At 56.3% G+C, this 25,261-nt stretch overlaps 1 protein-coding gene across 4 annotated transcripts in view; it reads right to left on the bottom strand.

Annotated features, from left to right (window-relative positions):
• Positions 1-1,091: 1,091 nt before the first annotated feature.
• Positions 1,092-25,261, bottom strand: part of AFAP1L2 (actin filament associated protein 1 like 2) — a 96,167-nt gene continuing 71,997 nt past the window's right edge. For 2 of the 4 annotated variants that reach the window (XM_045069046.1, XM_045069047.1), the window contains 16 exons: positions 23,815-23,905; positions 21,132-21,215; positions 18,056-18,261; positions 16,733-16,912; positions 14,279-14,368; positions 12,892-12,976; positions 12,036-12,140; positions 10,184-10,395; positions 8,224-8,369; positions 7,234-7,345; positions 6,371-6,610; positions 6,112-6,289; positions 5,428-5,583; positions 3,432-3,625; positions 3,192-3,314; positions 1,092-2,328 (listed from right to left, as the gene is read on the bottom strand). In XM_045069046.1, the coding sequence (XP_044924981.1) occupies positions 2,302-2,328; positions 3,192-3,314; positions 3,432-3,625; positions 5,428-5,583; positions 6,112-6,289; positions 6,371-6,610; positions 7,234-7,345; positions 8,224-8,369; positions 10,184-10,395; positions 12,036-12,140; positions 12,892-12,976; positions 14,279-14,368; positions 16,733-16,912; positions 18,056-18,261; positions 21,132-21,215; positions 23,815-23,905 (2,229 nt within the window). In that variant the 3' untranslated portion in view covers positions 1,092-2,301. The remainder of the gene's footprint in view (positions 2,329-3,191; positions 3,315-3,431; positions 3,626-5,427; positions 5,584-6,111; positions 6,290-6,370; positions 6,611-7,233; positions 7,346-8,223; positions 8,370-10,183; positions 10,396-12,035; positions 12,141-12,891; positions 12,977-14,278; positions 14,369-16,732; positions 16,913-18,055; positions 18,262-21,131; positions 21,216-23,814; positions 23,906-25,261) is intronic. The other 2 variants (XM_045069048.1, XM_045069049.1) reach the window with 2 other exon arrangements.

Raw genomic sequence — 25,261 nt, 5'->3', positions numbered from 1 at the left:
TCAGACTCACCCCTTCCTTTTGATGTTTATACGAGTACTTTTGTCTAGGATCTCTGAAATAATGATTTTAAAAGCTCGTGTCTGTTTCTGAACCCGGAGGGATCTTCCATCATTCTATGTGGATGACTTTATCAGGTTAGGAATACTTTTTTAGGAGTGTGGAGATGATCTTTTTTACATTTAATCTGATCATATCATAAATGGCCCATTAGAATATTTTCAGTTCTTGAATCACCTTTGCTTCCTTGGATAAACATGATGTGGCCGTGACGCATGATTCTTTAAACACTATCAAATTTCACTTGCCAATATTAAGGTATTTTTCATCTTTGTTCAAAAAATGAGATTGGGATGGGGTGCCTGGGTGGCTCAGTGGGTTAAGCCGCTGCCTTCGGCTCGGGTCATGATCCCAGGGTCCTGGGATCGAGCCCCGCATCGGGCTCTCTGCTCAGCGGGGAGCCTGCTTCCTTCTCTCTCTCTCTGCCTGCTTGTGATCTCTTTCTGTCAAACAAATAAAAAATAAAATCTTTTAAAAAAAAAATGAGATTGGGGTTTTCTTCTGTGATTTGTGTTGGATATTTGGTACCATGACTGTGCTAACTTTATAAAATGGAAAATGCATATTCTTCAAACTAAAGGTGGTTTTTAAAAATTCTATTTAATTTTGCCTCAGGTTGTCTCTTTATTGTTTCGGTCATTTCAATGAGCCAGATTTTGTCTTGTTTTAAGTAACATTCATGCATGGAACTTTCTTAATTCTTCCTTAGGCAACCCTCCAAGTATTGGTACATTTCTCTTCCCCAACAATTACGTAGGGGTGTGTTTCACTTCTAGGAGGGCGGGGTTCCAGCCCCTTATCTGCAGAAACTGATCACAGGTGTTTCCTTTGTGTTATCCTGGGGAAATCCTCTTCCAGGCTTACCTCTGGGGCGTGAGTTAAGGAGGCTTAAAGTCTCCTGCTAAGATCGCACCTTGCAGTTCTACTAGTTTTTACTGCACATGTTTTGAACTTCAGTGTGTTTTCCCCTTAAGGTCGACGTCTACCAGGCACTGCCCCAAGCCATCCCATGAACTACAAGAAAACCCCAAAATACAGGTAACGTTTTATTAAAAAAAAAAAAAAAAATCGAACTCACCACTTGGTAAAGGACACCAAGTGTATATGACAAAGGAAATAAATGCCCTGGGATTAGGAAGACAACAGAAATCGAGAGACCTTTAGTTCTCAGGAACCAGTGTTAGAGAATGCTGATTGACAACCCCCAGAAAGGCGGCAGGAATGGCGGATGAAATGTTTCAATCAGTGTTAAAAACAAACAAAACAAAACACTGCATCAGAAGAAAAGACACAATAAACAGCACTGCCAATTCTAGGAGGAGGACAGTGTCAACCTGAAACAGAATTCACCATGTTTTTCTTGGAAGGCGCCTGGACATTAAGCAGAACTTAAAAGAACTTCTCCCCGAAAAATGGCCCGGCCACAGGACTGCATCTGTAAACACCGGGTGACCTTTCCTCCTACAGTAATGTAAAAAGTCAGACCTTAAAAAGATCCTTCTAAATCTGAAAAAGACACTTTTTGCTGTTCTAAATTACAGGATTATGAACTTCCCCCCCTATATAATACAGTATCATTTAAAATTTTATTTAAAAGCAATTGATTCAAGCCTGCTTTAGGCTGGAAAAAAGTCCTTTAGTGGGGACAGCCCCTCATCTTGGTCCCAAATATTCTCGCTGTTACTGTTTCTCAAGATGCTTGTCAGGGATGGCTTCACACAGGTGGTCGTGATGCTGTTTAAAACCACAGAAGACAGAGTCGGACCTGCTCATGTTGGAGAGAAGTCGAAGCTTGGACGAGAGATGGCAGGAGTTGAGGTCTCCTCGGTCACCCAAGCCACATGACCAGTGGAACAGGGTCCTGCTGCCTTGATTTCTTTTCCACCAAAGTCCCACCATCAGATGCTTTTCCCTACTTAAAAAGCTTGATAAAGCAGTTGATGAAAACATCAAAGAAAAAACACAGAAGACCCCTAAACACAGCAATGTCTTATTTCCATCCAGTAGCAAGTTAGGTCCCCAGAGAAGCCCTCTATTTTGTTGTTGTATTATTTCCTTTGGCTCTGAAAACGGACAGAGCCTCCTCTGAGCCATGCTCTCCGCCCAGAGGACCACAGTCCTTCCTTTTCCTTCGGAGCAGACTCGCCTCTTGACAGAGTCGCTGCTCTCACGAAGACTTTAATGAAGTAGGATTGTCACCAAGGTCCGTGATGGCAGGAGAGTCTTTCGATGAAGCTTGTCTCCTAACTTGTTCCTTTCTTCTCCCATTCCTAGAGTGCCATTCAAATACCAGCAACCCCCCCCCCCCAAAAGAAGAAAGTTAGTTTTCCTCTCTAGCAACCTCCATCTACATAGAAACAGTGTGAAGGAGAAATATTTTTCTGAAGCATTGAAGCATTTCAGAATAGAGAGGCCAGTTACGTTTCAACCCTTGTCTGTTTCCGATCTGGGGCACCTGCTAAGAGGATTCGGAGGCCGTGGCCCAGCAGAGCTTGCTGGGACTGCTCTGACACACGGGCCACAGCAGGGAGGGGGCGGCAGCTCACAGGCTCACCTGGGCTCGGCAGCCAGTCATTGGTGCTGGGGGGCTTCAGACTCTCTCCAGCAGGCAGGACAGAAACCAGGAGCAGACTTTCCCCCCAAAGGCTGCCCTGGGTCTGTTCTTTACAGTGCAAAGAAGGAAAAGATTGACAACACTTTTCCATCTAGCCCCCAGGGGGAACCCAGGAAGGCCTTCTGTCTATTCACACCCTACCAAGCCTTCACCACCATTTAGCTGGGGGGCTTGAGGCAAATCCTATCACCTCTCTGAATCCGTTTCTTAACGGCAGAAGGCCTTTAGAATCGCTGACTTTCTGATTTGAAAACTGGCCAGTCACAGCCTGTCTCTGAACTTAGGGAATCACCCAGGCCTCTACAGATATTCCAGCGGGGGATGGTTGCAGGATCCGGTTTCCTCGGGCGGACTGGTAAGAACGCTGGAACCCCGGGGCTCACGCCTTTCTGGTTGGCCAGAGCCCTCTCAGAGCTGGTGCCGGAAGCAGGGGAGTGCTACCCGGGCCAGAAGAGGGGGCCCCACCTTAGCGACAGTTTGGCCTGGTGGCCCTGAAGGAGGCTGGGTGTGACCGCTTACCTTGGCTTTCTGGAGGACGGTGCCTTTGCCCGTGACCATGACCGAAAGAGGCCTGTTCTTGAGGGCTGTTGCCGAGTTGACGGGGGTACAGTCTGGGGCAGGGGTGGGGGTGGCGGCTTTGGGCTGTAGCGGGTAAGAGGAGAGCAAGGCCTGAGCGGAGGGCCTTGGAGCCCTCCCCCCGAGCCCCACTCCAGGCGGCGCTGCAGGCGGCACGGAGGCACCCCGACTCCCGCCACTTACCCGGGGGCTCACGTTCTCCAGGTGTGTGGTGTCCACAGTGGTGCCCAGCGTCACGGGCCCGGCCTCCGCCTTCTTCAGGTTGTCCTTCACCTCCACGATGTTGAGCTCGAGATCCACACGCCTTCTCTCCTCCACCCGGCACTCCTCGTCAATCTCCTTCAGCCTCTGCTCCAGGCTGGCCAGGGCGCCCTTGTCTGGGGGGGGGTGGAATTCAGCTGGCTGCAGGCAACGGCGCCCCAGCTGGCTGCGGACCACAGCTCTGGCTCCCCCACACTCAGAGCTGGGTCCTGCGTTAGCATTCTGCAAAGGCTGGTACACACTCTGGGGGAAAAGAGCTCTGCCCTCACCAGAGGGCATGGGTCTGAGGTATAAAACCTTCTGGAAGGTTCTTCACGGCTCTCAGTGGTTTTGATATCTGCTATTGTTGCAGCAACCCCCAGGGAGAGAGCGGCTTTAGTAACGACCCTTGGAGAATGGCTATGCTGTTTCCACCTGCCCCGCTGAGTCCCCACAGTCCTTCCGGCACTCCAGGCCCCCCCCAAGCTGGCCCGGAGTGGTGGTTCTCAGTCCTGGCATTTCCTCGGTCCTGTTTTATTCTCACCCTGCAGTCCTCAGGTTGGTACCAGAGCACCAGAACTGATGGCTCAGGAAACTAGAGCAGAGCCACATGGCACCGTGGTTTCCCTGAGCTGTGAGCTCCGGGCCAGCAACCACTGCCATAACGAACGCTCTCTTTCAAAACCTAGAGTGAACCCTCACCTGTCAGCCCCTGTCCGAGGACAAGTAGGCACAGGGCCCGATGGACAAGAAAACTTTGCAGAGAACAAGCTGAGACGATGTCATTGATGGTTTTGGAACTGGGGTCCTATTTTCATGGTCAGTATCCATACTTTGAGAATTACTTTCTTTTGCTCTGGCGAGTTATTAGCTTAGGGTTTCAAGGCTGCTTTGCCAGGAGAATGAACTCGACTGGAAGTTTTCTCCTCTCCTGCCCAGAGAATCCATACGGAAGGGAACCCCAGCCCTGCCTCACCACCCAGGCCCCGCTCCAGGTTTGCAAGGACCGTCGCGGATGAGCCTCTGGTCACGCTTGTGCGCACATGTCCCAGCTCTGCAGTCTCGGCTGGGCAGAAAGGAAACCCAGCTTCCATCAGAAAGCAGATTAGGGGTTGCCTAGGGAACGGGATGGGGGGAATGGGAGTGACCGCTAATGAGTATGGGCGGTGAGATGTTCTGAGGGTGCCTGGTGCCGGTGGCACAAAGCCGGGACGATTCTAGAAACCATGGCGTCGTACAACGTAGATGGGGCAGCCATCTGATCTGTGACTTGTATCTCAATAAAGCTGTTCTAGAACAAAGAAAGCAGGTGACTCTGGTAGAGGAAGGTGAGGGGGGCATAGTCATGTTCGCGGCTTCCCAAGAATCAGCGGGGTTTGTCCCCAAACCTGCCTCCCACACTTGCGCTTGTGGGTGTGACTCTGCAATGCGAGACGGACTCTGAAAATGCGGCAGGTGTTTCAGGGGTCCCCTAAGAGGCAAGTTTCTTCGAGGAGATGGCTGCCGAGTGACAGGGAAGGATTGGAAGAGGAGCTACAAGGACTCGGACTTCTTTGTACATGTCAGGAAAGGGGACCCGGGCTGGCCGGCAGATGGCCTGTGTCTCAGGCAAAGGCCTCGGAACCACATTTGAAGATGGAACATGTTTAGGTGAAAATAAAACAGTGATGTCTACATGTGTGATTTTGAGACCTCCTCCTCTGACCGGTTTTGTCTGCTATCTACCGTCCTGCTGACAGCAGGTCAGAGGGTCTCCGTACAGAACAGCCGCATTTCAGACAGGACGTGGGGGAGGACAGGGCAGGGGAGCCCCCCGACCCCCGCACTGCAGGCGGATGGGGCCGAGGCTCGTGGGCCGCCCGCAGGGGCACAGATCCGGTTTCTTCCCGCGGAGAGCCCAAACCCGCTGCCTGACCTCCCCACCTGGGAGGCCCCTCACCTGTGCATTTTAACATGGTCTCTCTCAGCTCCCGTTTCTCTTTCCGGAGCTGAGCCAGGTGTCCCCGGATTTCTTCCTTCTTCTTCTCCAGCCTCTCCTTCTCCTCCGTGTACCGCTTCACCTCCGCCTCTGTCCTGTTCTTGCCAAGTTTGATCTCTACGGACCCAGAGAAGAGTAGCCCCAGGTCAGCCAGGCTGGGACACAAGGGCCATTCCACCCCCTCCCCGTCCCCCCCCCGCCCTCGCAGGCTCCGACGCAACCCGAGGCTCTGGCCGTGGCTCAGAGCTGAACACCAGGCCAGCCTGGCAGGGACGGATGAGGAAATCGGGCGCACACTTTCTTTGCTGTGTGACCTCGAGCAGGTCCCTTCACCTCTCTCCACCTCTGCTTCTGCGTCTGAAAGGGCGGGAACTGGACTAACTTCTCCACGCCATTTCCAGAACATGCAACTCTTTTTTTTTTTTTTTTAAAGATTTTATTTATTTATTTGACAGAGAGAGATCACAAGTAGGCAGAGAGGCAGGCAGAGAGAGAGGCGGAAGCAGGCTCACCGCCAAGCAGAGAGCCCGATTCGGGGCTCGATCCCAGGACCCTGTGATCATGACCTGAGCCGAAGGCAGAGGCTTAACCCACTGAGTCACCCAGGCGCTCCCAGAACATGCAACTCTTATCTAGCTCAGGTACCTGCACTGGCCACCCTCAACCTCTCCTTCACAGGTGGGCTGGCTCCGGCTGGGGTGACGGCCGCCATGTCGGGGCAGCTTGATGGGAAGGAGATTTTCTGCTGCTCAGTCTGGATTTTGACGGTCGTGGTTCTCAGGGAAGGCTCCTCGGGCTCTGGACTCTCCTGCCGCAGAGTCTGCTTTGGGGGAAACAAACATGGCTCAGCCAGTCCAGGCGTCGTGAAGGCGAGGCTGGCTTTCCTATGTGGGGATGGCCTTACCTGCAGTTCGGGGTTCTCTGGAGACTCTACCAGGGGCTCATCGGGGGCAGGGCCCGGGTCTGCAGGGAGAGTCTCGGCAGGAGGGTCCGGCTGGGGTGGCAGTGGGGACTGGGCCCGAGACTGTGCACCACTGGAACTGTGCAGAAAGGACTTGACAGGTGTGAGGTCCAGGTAGACGCGGTCGGGTGGGGACTCGCTCAGAGCATCTGTCCCAGGGGCAGCTTCCTCTGGCGTTTCCGCCTGCGGAGGAGAGTCGGGGGGCTGTCACTATCGCCTCTGCCCCCTGCGCTGTGGAGGGGGCGCCAGACCTCCCTCTGGTCCCTGCCCCCTTGTTGGGGTTCACAGGGACCCGCCTCCTGGGGAAGCTTCTACTGAGCTGGACTTAAAAGGCCAGGGTTCGAGTCCTGGGTTTACCATCCAGGAGGTGGGAGGCCCAGGACATCGTATTTATTGTTCCTGAATCTCATTTCTTCATCTGTAGAGAAGAGACTACGGCACATCCTTATGGGGACAGTTAGGATTAAATGGGACGATCCGCAGAAGCCCTCACTACAGCACAGGGTTCGGTGTCCAGTAAACGGGACCTGCCGTCGCTATGACTGCCCACCATCAGTGTGGGCCTCACAGGTTAATGGTGTCACTCTTCCCGACCCCGACACCCCTCCTCCCACCCTCCCACGGCCCAGGCCGGGTCCCCAGGCCAGGGGCAGCGCACACAAGATGGCCTCGTTGCACTAGGTCCCTGCACCCTGCAGGGGACTTGGAATCTGCCCATCTTAGGGACAATCTGCTGGTCTCTGGCATCAAGGTTTGGCGGGAGGAGGACAGGACAGCCCAGGTCGCTGCCCAGCCTGGGTCCTTACCACGGCCGTCAGCTCTGACGTCTCCACGTCATCGTACAGCATCTCCTGACGGTCCTGTCTGGGCAGGCCGTCGATGTAAGTGTTCGGCTCTGAGAACTTTCTCTGCATCAGTCTGGAAGCCCCGGCGAGACACAGCGAGAGGGTGTTGATGAGGGGGGGGTGAACGCCACCGGTCTCAAAGATGCATGACGACGCGAGGTGTGGCAGGAGCCGCAGGCCGTGCAGGGGACCTGGGCGCTGGCGTCGACCTCGATTTCAACTCCTGTATTTAGGGATAACTCCTCCCTCTCTTCCCAGGCCCTTCTTACTGGAACTCCCCGTTCTGAATTTCTCTTCCAGGAAAACAAACTTCTTTGCCCCCATCACTGTCCTCTCTAGATCCTACTGCCTTCCCGCCCGGACTCCTCCCTTTTAGGATCTTTTTCCAACCATGAAATCCTTTCTCATGTCTTCATCATCACGATGCCCTTGGGCAGCCCAGCCACATCCCCGTTTTTGGACACAGGAAAACCGATCCCACTGCGGCAGCTCGGCCAGCTTCCCTGACAGCTCCCCAAACCACCCTGATCCAGGAGTGCTTCTCCCAGAGCCCCGTCTGCTTGCCTGGAGAGCAGAAGTACCGACCCTGCTTATTTCAGAGTGGGCCAGGACTTCGGGGGGAAGCCAGGAGAAAGCGTTCCATCGGCCGCAAAGAAAGGGGACGGTCAGGAGAGGCACCAACCTGCCGTAAGGAGCTGGAGAGTGTCCACGCAGGCCGAAGGTGCTGGGCGTCCCCTTACCCCGCCCCACCCCAGGCCTGGCTCAGCTCCTCACTGTCCTCAGGCCCTTTTCCCACTCCTGGATAGAACAGGGCTGACCCTGGGTTCTCAGCTGCCACCCTGCTCAACTGAACAGGCCACGGGAAGGGGGGTCAGTTGTGAGCCTGGGCCCGTGTCGGGAAGCATGGCTGGGAAGGGAGGGTGTGATGCCACAGGGCCCCTGAACACTCACAGCAGAGAGTTTTTGGCCGCACTCACGATACAGGACACCCTGTCGGCATCCACGTAGTCGTAGGTGAATTCTTCCGGGTCTGTCTTGGAGCCTGACTCAGAGAGCAGGAGGCCCAGCCAGTGGCCCATTTCCTCAGAAGACTTGGCCTGGAGGAGACCCAGAGGGACGACGTGAGCAGAGCCGGAGGGTGCCGTCGGGTGCCCAGCCCTCCCGGCCAGGCCAGCAGCGCCTCCGCCCAGGTGCCCAGGCCTCACTGTCACTGGCTTATCTCGTCCCTGTGCCACCAAACATTTCCTGCTACCGTGGATAGCTCGGCGCCCCCCTCAGTGACGCTGTGGACATCTGTCCGAGGACCCACCGTGATTCATAGACGGGGGAGTCTGGAAGGCCAACGAGCCCCGAGAGCAAGCACTGGAGGGTGACACCTCTATTTTATAAACTACCATGAGGCAGTCTAATCACCCAATCTGTAAATACAAGACCAGAACCCTAAGAAATAACAAAATCCAAATTCGTTTTTGTTGACAGTTTCAGTAAAGTCAGTGTCAGGATACAGGGCATGTTCAACACCCGACAGCGGCTCGGCAGCTCTCATGGACAACGAGGTAAACCCCGGGGAAGCTGGAGCCCGACTTCCTCCAGCGGACTGTGCGGTCGAAGCGAACACAAATGCTGGGGCGCTATTAAAACACCAACACTGCTTCTTGCCTTTTTAATGAGAAAACACTGGGAATCCTACAAAGACTTCGGGTTTACTTGCACGAGTACCAGGAGCCACCCCACTGGCCTGACACAACTCAGCTGAACGGCTGATGCCTCTGTGCTCCTCCCAGAGAGGCTGCTGGGAGCAGGGCTGGACATCGAGCTGCTTGTTGTCCGCCCTTCCCTTTCCAGTGGGCATTTCCATCTGCTCTGCGTGGGCACCCTTAGCTCCAGCCACCACCCTCTCTGCTCTGGGCTACTGTGGCGGTCTCCGTGTGCCCCTTCTGGTGGCCCTTCCATCCCTTTCCCTGCCCAGCAGCTGGAGGAAGCATCTTGCAATCCCAAGCTCAGCATGCCACGGTCCCCTGAAGCCCTCCAGGGTGTCCCCTTAACGAAGTCACCCACCGGGTGACTCGTTGAGTAGCATATCACACTCTCTCTAGAAGCCAAGTCCAGTGACTGCACAGCTGTCTCCTTTACCACATTATTATACTGGGTCGGTAGCTGTCAACAGGACAGCTGGATGGGTAGGCGCTATCAAGCTGGACCCGGGGGTTCTCCTCCAGGAAGCAACTGGGATGTGGAGCTTTTAGCCACCAGAGGGCAGTATCGGAGCACAATTTGGAGAAAGACCCGGGAGAAAGGACCAGGTGAACGGGGGTGAGCCTGGAAGGGTGCTTCCCTGTGTGTCTAGAACTCTGGCTCAGGCCTGCCCCAGCTCAATGCAAGGCATTAGGTCACCTCTTATTTTCGCAATTGTAACATCACATCAAACAGAGGGTGGGGAGTGGGAGAAACCTCATTGTGTCACAAACCTCATTCTTCTCCCAGATAAGCCCTAACAAACAATTGTCTCTACATACAGGGCCCCATCTGGTGATACACAAACCAAATCAAACCCACTGTGAATCCCCAGAAGGTTTTTCAAGCAGCTCAGGGAGTTATAAATAATCCTCCTGCCCCCAGTGCAGGAAGTAGCTCATTGTCCCTTTCCTATAACACAACTGTTCTGAGGTCAGAAAGGGAATGGAAATTTTTTAAAAAATGCAAAGAAGTAAAATGTGAGGGAGTAAAAACAAACAAACAAAAAAACCCAAAACCACGTAGGGCTGTACAGCCTCTCAGATGGTAGGATGGCAGTCCGAGCAGCACAGCCGGCAGCCTGGACGCCCATGCCCGGCCTCGCCCCTGCCCCTGGCCTTCTCCCCACCCCCACCCCACCACCCCGTCCCCGGCCTCCCCCACAGGCCAGCAGTACCTCCAGCTTGGCCACCTCCTCGCCACGGTGGAGGATGCGGAAGGAGTAGAGGTGGTCAGGGCTCGGGTCTGGGACCACCTCACAGCCCACCAGGCTGAGGGGCTGCTGGGCCACCTTGCTCCGGTTCCGGTCCTGGTAGAAATGCAGGTGACTGTCCCTGACAGAGCACCAGCGTGACTTCCACTGGCTGTTCACCAGCACGTTCAGGTAACCTGTCAGAGAGGGGACAAGCACGTCCATGGCTGCCATTGGGCCTCCCAGGATCTCCCCCAGAATCTGTTCCCAGACCTGTCAGGCTTTGCCCGAGCAGCTCTCTCACCTCAAGGAGGCTGGGAATCCAGCCCAGTCTTTGCCCTGCCTGTGTGTACATGGGCAGACCCCTGGAAAGCAGACTGCACAGCTCTGTTGTGTGGGGGACTACGTCCGGCCTGAGGGGAGGGAGGTGTGCGGTTGGCTAGAGCAGGCTGGCTGGCTATGCTGCAGGACCAGGCTCCCTGGCCTCACACCCTGCTGGCAGAAGCCCTCCCGGCCTCTGGTCACTTGGGCCACGTGCAGGAAGGTCCCCAGCCCAGGTTGCCCCACCACGGGTGCTGTCAGCTCGCTGAGCTCTACAGCCTTAGCCTCCTCAGCGCCCCTGACAGACGGCCCTTTGGTCACCCAGTCACTCAGCCTCAGTCTGCAAATTCCTCTTCCCCTTACCCAGCTCCCTCTCCTCCTCCCAAACTCCGCTAGCCTTGCTTGACCCTCCCTTGGTCCTGCACGTCTGGCTCTGCCTCCCTCCGGAACTCCCAGATCCCAGAACAGTGAGGCCTGCTTCCATGTCAGCTGCCCCCAGCAGACCCTGAGCTTCTCCAGGGCCCAGGGTTCAAAGTCACGCGATGGGTCATGGTGCGTGGCCACGTTCCCACCCACCCAGTGCTGGGCCTACAGTGGGGATCATGAGTTTCTCAGAGCCACACGAATAGCAGCACTGGAGAATTCAAGCCTAGAACCTAGGAATGCTGGCTCACCCAGGCAAGGGCCTCACTTGCCCATCACAGTTCTCTGGACTGAAAACTCTGCGTCAAGAAAGCAGGGAGCACAGAAGGAGGCTTTCCCTAAGACGCTTCCAGCAAGAGCTCCCACCTCTAGAGGCCCGCACAGTCTGAGCCCGGACAGAGGCTCCCTCCGGATATTTTGTGGGACAGGCCTCTGTTTCCTCAAGACAGAATGAGGGGAGTAGAGATGACCTCAGGGAGCCTAGCAGCACCCAGACACACCCTCTGTACCAGCAACGTGGGCTTCTGTTGTCCCCTTAATGGGCCTCACTGTCCCCATGTCTGAGTCCTAGCTCCTGCCCGGGGGCACCATGTCAGCCCGTTCAGCTCCTGCCCAACTGTTGGGGCTCAGGTCCAGGAAGCCCCCTCCGACCTCAGAGCAGGAAAGGTTCTTTCTGTCCCCGAGTCCTTACAGCTACTGCAATGACACAGCTTGTGGCTTTGGGGTATGAAGCTGCACTTGGCCTGTGGGCTCTCAGGACTGTGTTCCCCCTCTGCCCGGTCCCCATTCCCGGGCGCTGCTTGCTGTGCTCCTTCAAGACCGATCAAATGAATAGAGCTGCCGGAGGAGCACCGGGAGGACCCATCAGGCGCACCAAGGATCCAGCACTGCCGCGAGACTGAGGCTGGTACACATCACGAGCCACCTCCGGGGACGGCAGACAGAGGCAGGAGCTGCAGGGCGGCTTTCCCTAAGATGCTTCCAGCAAGAGCTCCCACCTCTAGAGGCCCGCACAGTCTGAGCCGCCTTCCCGGAGCCAGGATCCCACCCTGGTGGGGAGCCCGCGGGTGCCACAGGCGGCTGCGGGTCTTACTGGATGTCTCGAGGGACCTGTCCGGAGGCTCCAGCGAGGTAGATTTCTTCCTGCCCAGATTCATTAGGTTGCTCAGTTTGAGGCCAGGAGAAGACTTCTTCTTGACTGTCGAGAGGAGAGAAAAAGCTGTCAGCAGGGCCCACAACCCGCCACGATGAGAAGCAGGAACAGCACGCCCATTCCTGCAGCCTCGGCCCCTCCCTCTTGTGCACACGCACACACATCGGCAACCCAGACCAGCAGCCACAGACAGAGCCAGGAATCCCTGGTATCACACACTCAAGAAGGGGACACCAACTCATTTTTTTTTTTTTTTGGTTAAAGAAAATTTCTATTTTTTAAAAAAAGATTTATTTGAGAAAGAGAGCGAGAGAGGGAGCGAGCGAAATAGCACAGGCAGGAAGGGCAGAGGGAGAGGGAGAATCCCAAGCAGATTTCCCACTGAGCAGGGAGCGCCACGCAGGGCTCGATCCCATGACCCTGAGGTCATGACCTGAACCCAGACCATGAGCTGGAGGCTCCACCGACTGAGCCAGCCCGGCGCCCCACACACTGGAGCATCTCCACTGACTGTACTGGCTCTAAGTGACTGGGTCCGGGGTCAGCAAACAAGAAGACACGCAAGACTATTCTAACCACCCCCCCCCCGGCAATTCATAAAACCTGACCTCGATTTGCTCATCTCCCCCTTTCTCTTGGCTTGATCAGCTGTATTATTTCCAAGCAGTTTATAAGTTGGAGGCATGTTGCAAGCAGCTGTTAAAACCCATTAGGGCTGAGCCGGACAGCCACGTCTCACAGCCCGGGACGCCAACCCCCCGCCCCAGCCGAGGCTGCCGGCCGCAAACGCTGGTACCATCTTTGGCCTCTGGGACCTCGGCGTGGCCTTCTATGGAGCTTCCATATTCCGGGGCTGACAGGTACTTCTCCGTTACATCTAGCTGCGGAAGAGAGGGAGACAAGTGGGTGACCTTGTCTGGGAACGGTTGCCTCAGGGATCACAACGTACGGGAAACTCAGAGCGTTCAGATGTAGGCCAGGGGTCACTGCAGAGTCCGGGTTCCTGATGGCCCATCAGCCAGGCTTCCCTCAGGCTCTCTGGGCGACCTGGCTTCGCCTTCCCTTTCCCAGCCCCATCCTGGAGACGACCCTCTTCTTTGGGCCACCATGCATCCGAGTACGCAAGTTCTCAAGATGCCTGCTCAGCCTGCTGGGAGAGCAACCCTGTGGCCAGCCCGGGGGAGGCGGTGCTTAGAGTTCTCATCTGTATTGGAGCTGAGCGCCGGGCTGGGAATCACCCAGGCATGAGGGACGCTTTCAAGAACAGACGGCACGATGCACACATCAGGCTCCCGAGAAAGGCCTGCTTGTCTACACAGGGGCACACCGAGGTTGGAGCCCTGGCTGGAACACTCTCCATCCAGACCAGGTGCCCCACTTATAAGCCCTTCTGGGCCCTGCTGTGCATGTATTTAAATAGGGATAATATACCCGTCTACACCCCCAGGGCTGTTGGGGTACTTAGGAGTTTCTAGAAGGGCGTGGTGGCTGCTGTTAGAAGGTGAAGCACTCAGAGCGTTCCAACTTAGCTTTTCTCAGAAAACAACTTCGCCCAGACCTCCGGGAAGCAGGCAGAGGGACGCCCAGTCAACAGGCTTGGGCTGAGGCAGAGCCTCAAGGACGGCTAGACCCAGGCAGGAAACACTCCGTGAGGGAGGACCTGTGCCTTCCGGACTCCCTGCTTGAGACATCTCGGGACCCTCTGCCTTCTTCCCTGCCAGGGCTGGGGGTACCAGGGTGAGGCCCAGGGACGCTCTGCTCTGTGCACTCCCAGGCTTCAGAGTACCCGTTTACAGATACCTGGGACCTGGAATGTGAAGCCATAGGTGACAGCCCCCCTTTCCACGAGCACCCGGCCCCCCAGCTCTAGGCAAATGAGCAACAGAGCCCTTTAGTTGGAATCAACGTGGGGACAGTTCTCCCAGCCCTGAAGCTTGACCAGGAGTCAGTGCAAAAGAAAGGCCTCCTACCATGAATTTCTCTGTGTAAGAATGGGGGGCATGCTGACCTCGGCTCAACAAAGCTTCCTGCAGCCAAGCAAGAGTATCAAAGTCAGCTTTTCTGCCTGAAGCTACTGGCTTTATCCAACCTTTGTACGTCTCTTACTCACGGGGCTGGTGCAATCTAATTTTTACAGAGAAGGCAGAGAATTGAACTCTCTTCCAGGCAGGATAGAGGCTTACTTTCTGACAGTTCAGACGCTGGACATCTGGGCTGTACTGGTTTCCGTCGGACGCTCCTTCTACAGGCAGGCCACTCACCTCCTGGATGACCTGAAGGGAGACGGAAGCCATCCGCGGACGTCTTTCAGCCTGAACCACAGCCAGACCTTGTGACAGCCCCTCGGGGTCAGGGCACACGGTGGAGGAGAGGGGACGGCCGCTTGCCGAGGAACAGCGACTCTCCCTCGCCCCCGCAGCACCTGGCTGGGGCCTGGGCAGGCTGCTGGGGGGAGGCTTGTTCCCTTGGCCCCCTCTCCTGCAGACCCCCACATGTTCTGGGGCTGCGCAGGGCGGGGCTGGGGGATGCTTTACAGCAAAGCTGGAAGATGGCCGGAGCTGCCAGCCCTCAGCTCTGTGAGGCCCCTCCGTGCCCTCATCCTGGGGCGGGGAAGGCTGCTCAGCTGTGGGTATGATAAAGACAGCATTTGCCAAAGCCCCCCCCTCCCCCCCCGCCCAAGCTTTTTGGGGTCGTGGAGTCTGCTGCGGAGATCCTCCTGCTGCTTAGGAGGCGGGACTTCTAATGACCACCTGGGGCCTGTCACAGTCCGCCCCACCCTACTCCAGGAAGAGCCTTTTCTCCGGCACCCAGGGGCCTGGGCTGGGGGCCCATGGGTCAGAGGATGCTCTGGCCACACTGGGCAGAGGGTAACCACCTTGGGCAGCCACACACACACACATGCACACACACACACACATCCGGAGCCCGCTGGGTTCAACAAGAGCTCTTTCACAGACCCTCCTTCTTCAGTCTCTGCTTAGAGCACTTTGTGGAAACAAGTTCCAAAGTCGAAAGCCAAAGAAGCGAAGAAGAATGGCTACGGGGCTGGGGAAACAGAGGGCAGGGCTCACTTCGTAGACAGACTCCAGGTCCGGACCCCGGGCCACGCAACGGGGTGCTGCGGGAAGACCACAGTCAGCCCACCAGCTGCGTGACCCCGGGGCCGCGGCTGCGGTCACCCCCTGGGGCCACACCTGCACCGGGGGCGGCTGTGGGGACTCGCATATGAGCCAGGGCCCGGAAATGCCAACACCCTCGGTGGGGGAAGCATGTGAAACCTGGAAACCTCAAAGGCTTGAGGGCTTCTCTGGGAGAGTCCTGCCTGTGCTTTCTGGTCCCGGAGCCCTTGTCCCATACTCCGCGGTTCCCACCCACGGCCATCCACCTGTCCTGCCCTGTGGGCGCAGGCGTGATTATGCAGCGCTGGGACCCGGAGGCCAGGGAAGGTAGGTGGGTTCAATAAAACAGACACGGGTAGGTGGTTGCGAGCCGTCATACAGGCACATCAGCCCTGCCAAACCACAGGAGGGGGCAAGTCCTGGGAGTCAGGACTTTGCAGCCGGGCCTGCCTCTGTGCTCATCTGACCAGGGAGGAAGGTACGGCCAGCCCAGCAGCTGTACCTTCTGAAAGCGGCAGCAGGGGGTCTCAGCAAGAGGGCGTGTGAGTCGGGGAGGGAGAAGACTGAGGGGTCAGAGGAAGGAGAGGAAGGTCTGAGCAGCAGAGGAGCAGCCCTGGGAACTGGGAGCAGGAGGGGGGGTGGTGTGTGTGTGTGTGTGTGTGTACAGGTGCCTGCAGGTGTCTGTCCCTCTACAAGTGCATGTGCGTGTGAGTGCACACAAGTACTTGTGTGTGTGCACCCGCAGACAGGGCTAGACAGCAGATCCAGAGCCGTGATGAGGAGGCGGCAGCAGGAACCAAGGAAGGAAGGGAACTCTCTGGCTCAGTCTGGCTTCACCAGGGGTCCTGCTGGCTTTGGACATCCCTCTGCAACCGGGAGCCCCTTCCTGGTGCCAACCTTATACCTTCCAGAATGGTCAAGCTTCTCTTTAACATGGGGCACACCAGGCTTCATCATCGCTGGGGCCGTACTGTGTACCTGCGGGCCGACCCGACCGTCTGCACGGGGGATGGTAAGACACACAGGGCTGCGGTCTGACAGTCGTGGGTTTGAAACCCGAGGTTGCCACTCCCTTGCCAGGTGACCTTGATGGGTCAACTCTGAGCTTTAATCAGCACCCCTGTGAAACGGTGCTGTTGACACGGGGAGGCTAGCCCCCGTGAGGTCAGATGAGTTGCGTTGGCGACAAGGGCATGGCCGGTGGTAAGTGCTTTACAAGTGACTCTGTCATCTAGTCACCTTTCCCAAGGAGGCTGGCGATGCCTCTCCAGCAGCCAAAGGGCGAAGGAGTCTCGGGGAGAGCCCAAGGCCGGGCTTAGCAGCAGAGTGCTGTGCCCTTTCGTTAGGCCTGACTGCTACCACTGAGAACACAGGTGCCCTGAGAGTCTGAAGGCCCAGAGATCCTTTGCCCTTGCCGGGTCATCTCTTTTAGAAAAAGCCAGGGCACCAGAACAAGGAGCGCCCGGGAGCCCCAAGGGGAGCAGGCATGTGTCCCCGCCAGCCTGGGGCCACCCTCACCCTAAGCCACTGCTCCGCTTGGTCCCTGCTCTGCAGGCCTAGCACAATCACGTCGGCGTTCATGGGCGTGATCTTCAGCTTGTGCTCCTTCTTCCGCACTTGCTTCTCCTTGTGGATGACGCTGCTGCCCAGCAAGTTCACGTCCAGCTGCGGGCTGTGGTCCTTGGAGGATTTGTAGCACTAAAAGGAAAGAGAGATGCTGTGCCGCTCTCCGAGGGGCACCAGGCCTGGGCGGGTCCTGCAGAGGGGGGCCTGTGGCACAGCGGGACCCCCCAAGCCCTGGGCTCTCCCCAGTCAAACCAAAGGGGCAGAAACATGGTCCTCAGTATCAGTAGCTCTTGTCCTTGGCGTCCAAGTGACCAGGCAGATCGTCCCCTGTCCCTCATGCCTCTTCCTTGCCAGCTTCGCCCAGGGATGCCTACGCACCCTGCTTACCCAGGCTGCTCTGAGGTCGCTGCAGGCCTCGGCGAGCTGCAGGAAGTGGTCCCCAGCAGCGCACTCCCATACCTGCAGGCTGAACTCACTCTTCCTACTTCCCCACCTGTCCGCCTTTCTCACTTACCACCCCAGGAAAGGGTGCATCGGGAACAAACCCCAAGCTGCTTAGTTAGGAAAATGATTTGCAGCAAAAAAGAAAGGGACTCGCTTCCCCTCCCAGACAAAACACTTTGCCCCTGTCTGTCACAGGACTGCGGAACCGGATTCTCAGAAAGAACGTTCGCGCCGAGCACAGCGTGACGTGACCCGAGAAGAAAGTGTGATCGTAATGACTCCAAGGCACTTCAAATGAGGACATAAAAGTGAATTGTAATTTAGAAAAACAGTTAACAGGGCTGTGGTCAGAGCGCTATCTTCCAATTCCTTTAGGGGTTTGAGTTATAATCAGTGTCTCAAAATACCATGACTTCTGAGACAACGCCTCTGATTCTAACATTGTGACAGGTGAATGCGGCGGCCAGAACCAGGGTAGGGAGAGCCCTGACCAGGCAGCAGGCTCTGCCCCAAACGGCCAGGGGTCAGCATGTGAGGAAGAATGAGCCCTCAGACCAGGGGACGAGATTCCCAGAAACCGCATCTATGTGACAGAACTGGCGGCAGGGGATGGTGGTCCCAGCCCCCCGCAGAGACCTATGAAAACCAGGAGACTTTCTTAGTTAAGAAGCAGCACACTCATCCAGTCACAGGATGTTTGGCACCGCGTTTCAGGTTAGAGAGGGGAGAAAGCCTCGAGATAGAAACGGCTCCAGCCACCTGGTATCAGGGTCCATCTCCCCAACTCCCCCCAAAGAGAAAAGATGGGAACACGACAGGAGCCCAACTGACCAGGAGCCTGGTGTCCTTGATGACGCAGAGCTGCTTGGCCCACTGCCCCAGCCACTTCTTACGCCACAGGAAGGCACAGATGCGGGCGTCACGCATCAGCTCGATGCTGGCCTCCGGCGAGGGCCACTGGTGGGGGGCCGACTTGCCCTTGCTGTTTTCCTCTTCATCATAGGACTCATAGGAGCTGCTCACCGCCTCTCCATCCTCTGCAAGGAAGACCCACGCGGTCAGGACCCCACTGGGCAGGGGACCTTGGTCTAGGGAGAAGGGCAGGAGACAGGGGCAGCCAGGGGCCTCCAGGCCACATGGCCCCTGCCTCTCTGTGCCTTTGAACCAGACTGACAGCCACCAGCCACAGACCGGGGCAGGCCCGGCCCCCAAGCCTCCTCGGTGAACCTTCTTGGATGCCGCTTCTGGCCACAGACACAAATCACCCAAACCAGGAGTGCTTCCCTTTTCCTCCTCAAATCTCATCCCAGGTTCCACAGAAATTTCAGACACGATGAGGTACACAGGCGACTGTCCACACTTGACAAGGCCAGTCCCGCCTGGGGCAGTGGGGGGCAGTGGGCGGAGCCTGGCTCCCGGGGGTGGGGGGTGCCCAGAGGAAGGGGCCACCTTCTGAGCCCAAGATGGGCACATGGTAGGCCTCCCAGTGTGGCCAGCTCCATCCCCGGTTTTGTCCCCCGGGGAGGGGCTGCAGTTTCTTCAGGTGAGATAAACCACAGCAGGAAATGGCTCTGGGGCGAAAGTGGCCGTCCCTCTTGGTCACAGCCCTTTTCCCAACCCACTCCTCTCGCTCTCCCACCCCTGCACACCTCCCAGCACAGACAGCCCCTTCTGGTTTCTACCTCCGGCCCCTCCTCCACCTCCAGCAACCCACCAACCCCAGGCGTTTGTTCTGTCCAAGAGGATCCCAGAGCCCATCAGGCGTGAACTGTGTTCTGTTGTCTGCATGCCTCCTGTGCCTCAGTTTCTCTTCCCTTCCACCCCTCCATGGCACCCTGCAAGAGTCGCTCTGTTCTCCAGGCCTCGTTCTGCTGTTTAGGGCCAACCAAAACAAGGCGAAGAAAAAAATAAATCAGTAAAACCCCGAAAAGCAGGACATGGAGAAAAGAGAACCTAGGGATCCCTGGTCTACACCCCTGGCTCAACACAGGAATCCTGGCTGTGGGAACCTTGAGGCTGCACCAGCCTCTGTTTGAATTCCCTCGGGATGGAGAGCTCACTACCTCCTGATCACTGGCTACCTCCTTCTATGACCAGGTAGCTCTAACAGAAAGTCCGGCCGCCATCCACTTCCCTGTGACATCCACAGACTTGTTCCATCCCCTGAGTCCGGGTGAACGAGCCTTCTCTATCCTTCCCTCCGACCCCCTTCAGAAAAAAGTCAGCTCCTGGGCCCTCACACTTCCCTTCTGCAGAAGCCCCTTCTCTCTGCACTGGGAAGATGACCACATTTAACTTAGAATATAGAATATACAGAATATAGAAAACCAGAAGGAGGCGGCTGCCGTGGTCAGTCCAGCTCCAGGGCCAATGAAGGTGTTTCACTATTTGTAACAGTAACACTTCCCATATTTTAGTATCAGCTTTGGCAGCAGTGTGGTGCCACTCCCCTTCACAGCCTCACAGAAAAGTTGCACAAGCTCCTGATCTCACGCCCATGAAACGAGCAAAGATGGGGAGGAGAGATGTACCCAACGGGGGACCCAAACTCTCCCGCGGCTCGGAGTATCGGAAATGCACAGGAGCCTCTCAGAAAACACGGCGGCAGCGCGTTGCGGCGAGAGCTGTAAACACACCCCTACCCTTGACCCAGTAACCCCAGTCCTGGGAGTCCATCCTAGGAAACCAGGGTGGGGGGAGGGGGTGTACATGCATCCAGATGTTCATTCCAGGGCCATTCACAGTCATCCCGGATGGCGGGATGCATGCACTTCGGGGCAGGCCAAGCCACCAAGATTGCCGGGAGCTCTGACCGCTGGTGTGCAGCTCGGTAAGGAGGATGGGGAGGGACGAGGCACGATTAAAATTCCCTGTGCGGGGGCGCCTGGGTGACTCAGTGGCTTAAAGCCTCTGCCTTCGGCTCAGGTCATGGTCTCAGGGTCCTGGGATTGAGCCCCACATGGGGCTCTCTGCTCAGCAGGGAGTCTGCTTCTCTTCCTCTCTCGCTCTCTGCCTGCATCTCTGCCTACTTGTGATCTCTGTCTGTCAAATAAATAAATAAAATCTTAAAAAAAAAATTCCCTGTGCGGACAGATCGGTGCTGAGAGGCAGCAGGACAACCTCAAGTAGAGCTGATCTGATCCAGTGCTGGGAGCCGGGGGATTTTATTAAAAAACAAAGTCCTCCTTGTCCATATGGTATTATCTATTCACTAAGGGAAATCAGAAGAACAAGGCAATGTCATCGGGATGCTTCCCTTCATAACAAAAAATTAATAGAGGGAGGTCGCAGAGTTTAGCAGGAAGACGTTGACCAAACCCCACCACTGTTGGTGCTTCTGGGGATGGCCCAGGCATCCGTGGAAAATTCTAACACCAGCCCATCCACCTCTAGGGGGTTGTGGGGAAGCTGGGAAGAAACGGCCAATCCCAGTAACCTCAAACCACTTGGAGTACCTTCGGGGACACTTGGGCAAAGGTACTGTCAGTTTCTTATTTATCTCTAAGAGCGATCATAGTAGGGCCGTGAAAGCCAGACAGATACGTGGCTTCCAGGGGTCCAGGATGAAGAGGAGGCTTCATGTAATTCCATCCCCTTTCTGCATCCCTGGGTGGGACCCCCCGCCCCATGTTCTGCTGGTGGTCTTTGGGAACAGAGGGCAGAACCACCACGCAGCCCTCTGGTCCTGCACCCGTGTGGGCATCACGCCTTCGGATGCCGCCAGCAGAGGTCTGTGGAAGGTGGAGCAACCTCTCCTTCTGGAAGGGCAAGACGCGTGTGCACATGCAGGACCCATGCACAAGGCTGGGGAGAGGTCAGAGGCCACCCCTGGGCATGCATCCCATCTCCAAGAGCCAGGCAGCAGGCACAGAGTCACAGGCATTCCAGCTCTGGGGACAAACAGTACCCAAGGTGATCGTGGCGTAAATGACTCCCTCAGGCACCTGCACCCATCTGGGGACTCCAGTGGGGGAAAATCCGCCAGAGTGACCTGTGTGAGATCCAGAAGCACAGAGAAAGGAGAGATGGAGAGAGACAAGGTGAAGAGAGGGACAGACCCAAGCGCAGAGAGAGACACAGAGGAACCCAGATGTGACCACATGGCTGCCTGTCCCCTGGAAGCGAGGACTTTCCCACCAGAGGTGTGGGCTTCTCGGGACCGGCCCAGCCGGTTCATTTCCCAGCCCCCACCCCTCCAGAGATGACCAGTAACGACTGCAGTCACCAGTGCAATGTGGATAAAAGTCACTTCAGACTGGTACTTTTAAGAAGCACGCAAGGGTTCTCCGCTCGCTCTCTGAAGAGGATGCTGTGGCCTTCGAGGGTGGCCGAGCCCACACCATTAGGAGCCTAAGCTTCCCACTGACCAGTAATACCCATACTGAACTGCTCACGAGAAAGAGATTCGTGTCGGGTAACTGTGCACTGGGAGGGGGGTTATTTGTTCCAGGAGCTGCCACGAGCGCAGCACGAGACATCACAGCCAAGCAGCTGACCTTTCACACACGCGGGACTGGCCCTCCCCTCTGCACGGGCCGTCAGGGTGCGGACTCAACTTGCACTTGGAGAGAGGAGCCTGGCCCTTGAGAGCAGTGTGGGGACAAGCAGCTGGGCAGCTGGTCTCCTGTGGGAAGTCTACACATCGCTGGTGGCCGAAGGCCATTCCTCCTGCCGTGACCAGCTCCAGCAGCTGGCGGGGGACGGGGTTGGGGGCGGGCAGGGGACACACAGGAACTAAGGGCAGGCTGGCGGATAACATGGGTGAAGCCCTCCCTTGGTGGCCCGTGTGACCAAGTCTCTCCAAGTCATCCTCGGTCCTTGTCCTCGCAGAACAGGAAAGACAACCGATGGCTCACTACCCACCTCCTCACAGGGACACCCCAGTCCCGGCTAAAAGCAACATGAATTCACGTCCGGGACAAATGCCGAGAAGCTTGAGTCCACTTGTTTACGATGGGATGAAGTGTCTGCTCCACAAACGGGCCCCCAGGAGTGTCTGGGGTGCAGGCCCGAGCTGGCTCCGGCCACACCCGGGAGAGCAGGGTTTAAGACGCATGGAGGTACCCGCCGTGCTGAGTCACAGCTTCCGCCTTCCAGAGGCATCCAGACAGCAGCGCCACACCCTCACCTTGGTCTGAAATCACGGCCCCGTCGGGGACTCGGCAACATCCCACACACTCAGTGGGTTCAAGCGAAGCGAGGTCTGGCCACAAAGCTGGCCTCCCAGAATAAAAGAACCTCATTCCAAACAGGTCCTCACCTCCCACACAGTTCCTGGGACCGGAGCAGTAGGTAAAGTGTGAAGAAAGAAGGATCTGACGTGGCTGCAAGGGTCGGGTCCCCTGTGATTCTCTGGTCCTGCTCTTTACGGAGCTGGCAGCGCCCCTGCCCGGCCAAGCTCGTTCCTATACCGCGGACCCTCGCCTCTCACATCGGCAAACTGCTTTATGCTTTCAAAGACCTTTCACTCTACAAGGAAGGAAGCTGACTGAGGTGAGAAGGGCAGAGTGAGGGGACCAGAGTCCAGCTGCTTGCGTGCACAGGCCACAACACACTCTCCCAGAATTTGTGGGGCCTTTCTGTCCTATTGAATCCCTACCCCAAGAGCAGTTCTGATCTCACTTGCCCAGGCTGAGCACCACTGGCCGAAGACAGAGGGGTCCAGCGTGAGCCCTGTCCCTGTGGTACAGGGGTCAGTCACTAAGGAACCTCCCCGTGGCTTGCACTCTCGTCAGAAAGAAGCCAAAGTCCTTCCTGTGGCCTGTGGCTGACCCCTTGGTCCCCAACCTCCGTCTCTCCCCTCGCTCTGGCCCCGCTGGCTTCCTTGCTGCTCCCGAAGAACGCCGAGAGCCCTCCTGCTTCAGGAGCTCTGCAAGTGCTGTGCAGTCTAGAAAGTTCTTCCAGCAGGTCTCTGGCCTCGCCCATGGCCCACTTCCTTCAGGAATCAGCTCAAGGTCATGCTACCAGAGAGCCCCTCCCTACCTCAGAGAACACCCTCTCCCACCCTAACCAGGCCCTGTGTTTTCCATCCTAACACTATTACCCATCCCCTGACACAGCCTAGGTTTACCTGTTGTCTGTCTCTCCTCACGGAATCTAAACGCTGGGACTCTGGGCTCTCCTGAGCTCTCCTGAGCTTTCCTGAGTTCCTGACTCCTAGAAGCACGCATGGCAGACAGAGTGAGCATGGTTAACTATGAGTCCAATGAAAGCCACCCTGGAACGGGCTCTGACTCAGCCTGACCACACTCCCTTTGCTTCCAAGCACCCCTGGGCCAATACGCCTCTCCTCCATCTCATTTCTGTGCTGAATCCAGCTCTGTTCGAGTGTCCGGGCAGGAAGAGCGAAAGGATCAGACACAGTAAAGCAGCTGACTGTGGGCCATCCCAAGCCCCTTCTTACAGGCAGGCCTGGGTCTGCGATGCCGCTCAGCTCTCCACAGAGCAGAGGGCCAAGGCTCTGCGGCCAGTTCTCAACTCCAGCCAGACTCTCTGGAAAGGGCAGCCCAGGCCTCCCTCTGTGTCCAGCACTGGCGTCTGTGCAAGAAGCGGTCGCCCCCTCCAAGCCCCAGCCCTGGCCCAGGGTGTACCATTGAGGGATGCGTCGTACGGCTCAGCCTCTTCATAGTAACCCTCTGGAGACTCGATCTTTGGGATGGAGAGCTGTTTCCGCTCTGGAATCTGTGGAATGAACAAATAAACATTTTCAGATATGATACACTGGGAACGACTTGGCATTAACCCTTTGGGTGGAAGGAGGGAGTCTAGAAGCAAATAAAAAAAAAAAAAAAGATGCCCAGTCGGGAGGGAGACCGTGAAATGCCACGGCTCCCATCAGTCACCATGTCCACGGGTTTGCTTCCAGTGAAGGGCCTTGCACGTGGTGCTTAACCTTGCCGAGTCTCAGCATTCTCCTCTGCAAAATGAGATTGAAATCCCCCCAACACGCACACAAAACAGCGTTGTGTCCATGATGCGGAATCCCCATAAAGGTCCAGATGGTTTTAGGCTGTTATGGCTTCTAAGTACCATATACTTCCTAAATGACAAGGGCTAATGAAATGCACATGGAGGAAGAGGACCAGGGCTCCAAACCCTAAATTTTTACAGTAAGTTCAATCATTCGGTCAGCAAACACCGGACGGCTCCCGCACCCCAGCTGTGAGGGACACATCCAGATGTTGAGGGGTCAGTCCTGGGGGACAGTCAACTAGATAGTGGGTGTTCAAGGCCTCCAACCTAGTGCACTGTGAGTCATGTTCTAGGAAATAAGGTCAAAGTTCTGCAGGAACCTGCAGGATGTGGGGGAACATTCACCATCTAGAGGACACGATCTTTGAGCGGAGTCTCGAAGATAACCCTGAGGTTCTTACGGGGTCTAGGGATGAATGAGCACAATTTGAGAAGAAAAAAGAATATACACAGGCATGTAGAAGCAGAGAGCATGAAATCCTCCATTGGACCATGAAACTCATCTTAGGAGTCACAGCAGGGGAGAAGAGAGGAAGTAAATTATTACATGAGTGTTACTGTACGCTGGTCATAAAGGTACAAGGATCCATCCCCACTAGTCTCTGACGTCTCCCTGAATCACGTGAGCCCTCAGGAGGGCTAAGGGAATATTCATAATGAGAGAACAGAAATGGAAAAGTTTTCAGTGCATTCCTACTTCTGGTTTTGGGGAGTCCTTATGCTGGGAAGGGGGGCTTCAAGTGAGAGTGGTAGGGGGCGCGGAGAAGACGGAAGGAAGGCAGCCAATGGGAAGACCCCACGGGGCCCTGGGCTCAGAGGGACCTCTGGGTCTTGAAGGATTCCCTGCCCTACTGGCAGGAGAAAGGGAGGATCCAGAAACCCCAGCCTCTGAAAATGAGTTTCTTTGAGGGATCTATGATGGAGACAGCTGCCCTGGTCTCAGCCCGGGAGCTGCTGGGCGAGCAGTCAGCCCGGGCTGGGGTCCCCATGGGACAGTACTCAGCAGGGAATTCAAGAGTGCCCACTCCCAGCCTCCTCCAGGGCAGGGCAAGGCCCCTGCGGCTG

The sequence above is a fragment of the Mustela putorius genome, unplaced genomic scaffold (genome assembly GCF_011764305.1).
Source record: "Mustela putorius furo isolate JIRA1106 unplaced genomic scaffold, ASM1176430v1.1 tig00003909_pilon_pilon_pilon, whole genome shotgun sequence".
NCBI lineage: Eukaryota > Metazoa > Chordata > Mammalia > Carnivora > Mustelidae > Mustela > Mustela putorius.
Note: the sequence above shows the minus strand (reverse complement) of the source record. Positions and strands in the feature narration are given on the sequence as shown.